A 7,232-nucleotide genomic window follows, 5' to 3' on the forward strand; every position below is an offset into this window, starting at 1 on the left:
GCAACCATTTGTGTAATAATAAACTACCATCAGGTTACTTCATGTCTTCTCCAGAGAAAGGATCTTCCCGTTTAATCCAAAATATTTATTGGAAAAGTTTAAAATTTTTTGTATGATTTCCATTGGTAATATGGAGAGAACAGTATTCCAAGATTCCTTACTGTTATCTTTACTGCTTTTCACTGCTTGCTGTTTTCATTGTCCTATTAGCTATGATTCTGCTATTTGTGTATCTGTTTGCCCTTATTTGTGCATTTCATTTGGATGGAATAAATTGATGGCTGAATGGAGCAGCTATTGGTGTTATTGCTTCACAGGTTCAGCATCCCATGTTACATCCTGATTTTTGTGCTTTTATATTGAACTTGCACATTCCTTCTGCATTTTTCCTAAGGGTATTCAGGTTTCCTCCCACATTCAAAAGATATGTGCTTTGGTAAGTTAATTGATTGATCAATATAAATTGCCTGTTGAGTGAGTAAGTGTGTGTGTGTGGGGTGGAGACAAGGAGAATTGACAGAATGTGGGGAGAAAATGGAATTGGTGCTCAATGGTTGGATCAGATTTGTAGGGCAGGAGATCTGTTTTGAAGCTCTATAACTCTGACACTATTTATGACACCACACATTATATTGAAAGCTAATATATTTGATCTGTAAACTGAAGAGATTTTTACAGATGCTGGAAAGTTTGAGCAACACATGCTGGAGGAATTGAGCAAGTCAAGCAACATTTATGGAGGGGAATAAGCAGTCCACACTTCAGACCGAGACGTTCTATCAGCATTCATATTTGGTTTATATTTAATCAGTCCTGAATTTACAATTTTTCTCACAGTATGTTATTTAGAAATTGAACATTTGGTTAAGAAGATGTCATGAATTCAGAATAATTTCTTCCATCCTTTTTTAATCATATCTTACACAGGACGATTTGAGGAAGAGAATTTCTGAAGAAGAACAGAATAACAATTTAACCAGTATGCTGCTGGATACAGATGGAGCACAAGAACTTGCTGGCAGCTCGGAAACTCTAAAAGAACCAGGTATGGAAGAAATTACAACTGACTTGCAGTTGTTTGACATCTTCCTTATTTAATCATTGAGTACTATTCTAGATAGTATTGTCTGTTTGATATACAATTGTGAAGTTGCATGTATTGTAGGAACCTGCAATTACAAAATTATTTTGAGGGCAGAATATGCAATATTTGGAATAAAAGGAAGTGGGTTTAATTCTTGGTGACAATAGTTCTTAAAGCAGTTAATTTTTTTAACTTACTTATTTTCCTTCCCTATAATTCTAAAAACTAATTATACTTCTGCACTTCTGAAAAATATTTTCAGTTTTTAATCTCGCTGTTTTGGAAGATTTGCACACTCAGTACATTTCTGTAAAAACTCAGAAATTAATTCTGGAGGTATGGTATATTGGGAGGAGAGTCTTGGGATAATACTTTGTGACACAAGATATAAATGAAGATAAATTTATACTTCACAAGTTTAAAAAGTTCTAACCTCCATGGTATTTTTCTTTGCTTTCCTTTGCTTCAGTAAAGTTCTAATTTTGTCATGTATTGTGAAATATATCTTATACCATGGATTGGCTCACTGTGTTACACTAAGGTTTTCATTGTGAATTAATCTGGAGCTGATAGGACCCATAATATATAAGGATAGTCTTTCAGCTTTGTTTTTATATCACTGTTTTATATCTATAACAGGAGGGGTCTAATGGTAGGGGTGAGAATAATTTTTGCTACTAAATTCAGTAATTAAATGTGTATTTAGCCCCATATTTATTCATGTTGATGATTATACAATAGCATTGATGGTAATTTTTCCCTGTTTGTTACAGAAAACAGTGGAGCCCAAAGTGCATGAATGGCAACAAATTGATGTTCATCACTCTCATTTTTGTTTGGAATTAGTTAATAATTTTATTCCTGTTAATTGATAAAATTGTTATTTTTTTGAGTAGCCTTTCAGTAGAATTGTTGTCTATTTTACATTGCTCAAGTCTGACCAGTAATTTTTGGTCCATATTTAGTATTGCGGCAATACATCATAGTAACTTAATACTTCTATCTCTGAATTGGCTATAGTCTGATTTTTTAAAAATTACTCATGTAGTTCTGTTTTATATTGAAATATATTCTCTTTTATAATGAGGCTCTGATTCTAATACTGCTATATTTTGCCACTAATAAGTACATCACTATCTCCTGAGACTTATCACTGATTTACCTACACTAATTTGACCTTTATCAACCATTACCCATTTAAAATGAAGCCTAATGGTGCTTGTCCAAGGTGGAGCAATTTTTTGTGGCTCTGTACCATATATACAAGCTGTTTGTAATAACCCTTTGCTATCTTCAAGCTTGAGATCCACCTCCAATCTTTTTGCTTGGATTGGTCAAAATGCTGAATGGTATTTTGACATTGAAAATAATATTTAAAATTTACTGGATTCATCTGTTGTAGCCAAACTCCTCTAGCCTAATACTCATTATGTATACAATTTTTAACCTGTAAATTTCATACATGCATTTGGAAAGTAGATTATATAGGTTGTTTGTGATGACTCAGTTGCAAAATAGAAGTCCCTAGAACTTGCAGATGTTGTAGGTAAAAATTACTTGATCTCATATAGAATTTCTGATTTTTGGCTTTCATATTCTACAATAGAAATAAATTATGTACAGTACAGACACCAAAATTGCTATTAAATGGAACTAAGAAATTTGACCTCCCATTCTTGTATTGGCATTTGCTTGAGATTCTCACTTAAGTCAGCAGACCCTTATGCAGGTCCTAAGCAGGTGAAATTCATGTATAGCCACACAAATAGATCTATGCTTGTCCAGTACATTAATACCAAAGGCTGTTTGTCCAAAGCCAGATTTTAGTTCTACATTTGGCATCATTGGAAAGTTAAGTTCAAATGGTAAACAGTATTTCAAGCAATTTTAAACAAATTTGTATTATTTTTCATTGAAAGTCACATGTAAACAAATTTCACTTTATATTTCCATACTATAATGACTAATTACTAACAAAAATGCATTTTATATGTTTGCAGTGTTGAGAAATGCTTTCTCAGTTGTCATTAAAGAAGCTCATGCTTTGATGACATTGCACCCTTTTAAGATGTATTTATCTGAGATTGTAATAAAATATGAATTAATTTTAGTTTGGAGCACTGTTCATAACCTTGCCAAGTCTTGCGCAGTGTATCTTGAATGTATTTTAAATGGAACTGTTCTCTTTGGTACACTGTTTAAAAAAAAAAATGCTGAAAATAATTGTAGTTTCTTAGAAATTATTCCATTCATATTCATCCTTCCATCCTTGAATTTTTCTAAAAAAAAATGTTTGCTATAATGAAAATGGCAAACAAAATTTAATAGTCTAGAGCTTGCTAAACTGCACTAGTTGGAGTAGATTTGCTTTTATTTCTGGGGACTTTCTGACCGTGATCAGGAATGACTCTTGCAGTAAAAGAATTTACATGAAATGGGATTTTAAAAAAATTGTTTCTGACACTATTCATTTAGAATAGACATACTATTTCTGCTAGTGGCAGCAAAAAACATTTTTGTAGAATTACATGTACTCAGTCCTATTTCAGCACATTACATTTTTGTGTCTTAAATGTTTTGCATTTAATTTTAATTTAATTGGTTTGACAGGCATGTTGCTGTGTTGTGTAGTTGATTCTTAATCTGCATTTTAAAGTACAATTTTAAGATGTTTACTATGCAATTTCAAAATAAAATAACATTTCAATTGTATCAGTTCAGTGAGATTTAGTATTGTAAGATCATACAAATGTACACTGCTTCTGAAGATGGAAGTGCTGCATCCAGGCTCCTATAATTCCTGTCAAATAGTGGCCTCTTTATTAACTGAACCTGCTTGTTAATGCAAATTTCTAATCAGCCAATTATGGGGCAGCAACTCAATGCATAAAAGCACACAGATATGGTCAAGTGGTTAAGTTATTGTTCAGACCTTACAGAATGGGGAAGGAATGTGATCCAAGTGACCGACTCTGGAGTGATTGTTGGTGCTAGACAGGGAAGTTTGAGCATCTCAGAAACTGATCTCCTGAGATTTTCATATAAAACATTATCTACAGTTTACAGAGAATGGTGCAATAAAAAAAAGTTTGTGAGCAGCAGTTCTGTTGGTAAAACACCTTTTTGATGAGAGAGGTCAGAGGAGAATGACTAGATGGGTTCAAGCTGACAGGAAGGCGACAGTATCTCAAATAACCACACATTACTCAGCTTAGTATCTCATTAATCAGCTTAGTGAGCTGGTGCTCAGAGAACAACCTGTCTCTTAATACAGCAAAGACTAAGGAGCTAATTATCAACTTTGGAAAGTCACGAGATGTCAAGTATGCTCCAGTCTACGTTAATGGAGACATCGTGGAAAGAGTGTCCAGTTTCAGGTTTCTAGGAATACACATCTCAGAAGACCCCTATATGGTCCACTAACACCACAACAATAGTTAAGAAAGCACAGCAACACTTGTTTTTCCTCAGGGGGCGCTGAAGAAAGCTGGTCTACCTGAACAGATGCTGGTGACCTTTTACCGCTGCACCATAGAGAGCATCTTAACATACTGCATCTCTGTGTGGTATCTAAGTTGTACAGCAGCTGATAGGGAACCACTTCAGTGGGTCATCTCTAGCACAGAAGATCATCGGGACACAGCTGGAGGACACCTACAGATCATGCTACCTAAGGAAAGCTACAAGCATCTGTAAGGACAATACACACCCGTGCAATCATCTTTTTGAACTTCTTCCATCTGGCAGACGTTATAAGATTTTCAATACCCACACTTCCAGACTGATAAATACTGAAGAATAGCTTTTTCCCCAGAGCTAGAATTGCTCTGAACCAATCGATCAAGCATCATCCATAAATTTATTATATAGCTACTTTTAATACTGGTTTTATGGCTGTCATGCATTTGAGTTGCACTTTTGTACTGCCGGACATTGCTTGTACTGGCTGGTCACTTGATTTTATTTATTGTTTGATAGCATTGAGTACGAGAGTTGCAAAATCATTTTTGCTGTATTAGTGCATGACAAATTGTACTATGCAATACAAGAAAGATGTTTCCATTTCTATTACCAGTGGTGTGCAAAAGAACGTCTGAATGCACAGCACGTTAAACCTTGAAGTGGATGGGCATAGAAACAGGCCCTTTGACTAACTACTCAATGCTGACCGCAGCATCCTCCCTCCTGGATTTAGTTGCCTGTGTTCACCCAGAAGGGAAGCTTTTCCCTGTACCTATCCGAATGCCTCAGATGTTGCAATTTAATACACACCACAACTATCCCTTCGGTAGCTCATTACAGTTACTCATTTCAGGTCTTTATTAGATCTGTCTTGCTTCTGTGCTCTGTAAGTCAGGCTTGTGAACTTTGGTAGAAGGAATAAAGATGTAGACTATTTACTGAATAGGAAGAGAATTCGGAAATTGAGGTGCAAAAGGTCTTGGAAAGCTAGGTGTACAATTCCCTAAGGTTAACTTGCAGGTCGAGTCAGTAATAAGGCAGGCAAATACAATGTTAGCATTCATTGCAAGAAGACTAGAATATAAAAGCAGTGATGAAATGCTGAAGCTTTAAGGCATTTGTCAGACCACATTTGGCATATTATTGTATTGGGTCCCAAAGGATGTGCTGCTATTGGAAAGGATGTAGAAGAGTTTTAAGGGAATGAAAGGATCAATGCGCAAGGGCTATTTGATTACTCTAGTGAGTACAGGCCAAGAGTAAAGAAAAAATGGCTGGAGTGGAGAGATTTTGTTGAAACCTACCACCTATTGAAAAGCCTAGATGTAGTGGACACAGAGGACATTTCCAATAATGTGAGTCTAGGGCCAGAGGGCACAAAAGGGGGCCTTTTTAGAACAAATAAGGAATAATTTTCTTTCGCCAGAGGATGGTGAATCCGTGAAATTCATTTCCACCTTTGGCTGCAGAGGCCACGTTACTGAGTATACTTAAAGCAAAGTTTGATAGTTTCTTGATTAGTAAAGGAATCATAGGTGGTGGTTCTACGCCAAGGAATAAAGATCCAGTGTAGCAAATCTATCATTCAGGTCCTCTAGTCTGACCAGCAATCTCTTGTCTTTTACCCTTCAGTTTAACAACATATTTCCTGTAAAAGGGTGACCAAAATACTCTGCACAGTACTTTAAGCGTAACCTCACCAATGTCTTATGTAACTATTCGTAAACTCAATACTGTCTGAAGGCCAGCATGCTCAATTCCTTCACCACCCTGTCCACTTATGTGGCTACTTTTAACAAATTGTACACGTATTCCCAAGCCTGTTCTGCAGCAATCATTCACAGTACAAGTCTGAACTTGATTAGAAAATCCAAAATGTATTACCTCACTCAAGTTGAAGTCTATTTGCTATTCCTCAACCCGTCTCCCTACCTGATCTCTTTGTAATTCAGTTTAACCTGCTTCACTATCAACAAGACTCCTTAATTGAGTATCATCAATCTTGCTGTACACATAATGAATAACAGAAGGTCCCAATACTGCCCCATGGCTGACAAGGGAAGTCAAAGCTATTGTAAAAGCAAAAGTAAATACAACAAAACAAAAAATAGTGGGAAGATAGAGGATTGGGGTATTTTTAAAAACCCACAGAACAAATAAATCATGAAAAAATGAAATACAAAAGTAAGCTAGCAAATAATATCAAAGTGGAATGTAAGTTTTTTTCAAGTATGTTAAAGAGAAATGAGAGTAGATATAGGACCACTAGAAAATAAGGCAGGAGAAATAATACAGGGGACAAGGAGCTAGCTGATGAACTGAATGAATATTTTGCTTTAGCCTTCACTGGAAGACACTAGCAAGTTGCCTGATGTTGTAGTGTGTGAAGGAAGAGAAGTGGGTGTAGTTACTATTACAAGAGAGATGCTTAAAAAGTTGAACTAAAGGTACACAAGTCACAAGGGCCAGATGAACTGCACCCTAGGCTTGTGGTGGCATTAAGTGATCTTTCAAAAAAAAAATTCTGGCATGGTGCCAGAGGACTGGAAAATTGCAAATGTCCCTCCACTCTTTAAGAAAGGAGGAAGGCAGCAGAAAGGAAATTATTATAGACTAGTTAGCCTGGCCTCAGTGGTTAGGAAGATGTTAGAGTCAATTGTTAAGATAGGGTGATGGCGTACTTGAT

The 7,232-nt window shown here is 35.8% G+C and overlaps 1 protein-coding gene across 4 annotated transcripts in view; it reads left to right on the top strand.

Moving 5' to 3' along the window:
- Positions 1-3,796, top strand: part of pcm1 (pericentriolar material 1) — a 135,379-nt gene extending 131,583 nt beyond the window's left edge. For all 4 annotated transcript variants that reach the window (XM_059989291.1, XM_059989293.1, XM_059989292.1 and 1 more), the window contains 2 exons: positions 928-1,045; positions 1,858-3,796. In XM_059989291.1, the coding sequence (XP_059845274.1) occupies positions 928-1,045; positions 1,858-1,883 (144 nt within the window). In that variant the 3' untranslated portion in view covers positions 1,884-3,796. The remainder of the gene's footprint in view (positions 1-927; positions 1,046-1,857) is intronic.
- Positions 3,797-7,232: the final 3,436 nt, after the last annotated feature.

This window comes from Hypanus sabinus, chromosome 14 (genome assembly GCF_030144855.1).
Source record: "Hypanus sabinus isolate sHypSab1 chromosome 14, sHypSab1.hap1, whole genome shotgun sequence".
In the NCBI taxonomy this organism is placed as follows: domain Eukaryota; kingdom Metazoa; phylum Chordata; class Chondrichthyes; order Myliobatiformes; family Dasyatidae; genus Hypanus; species Hypanus sabinus.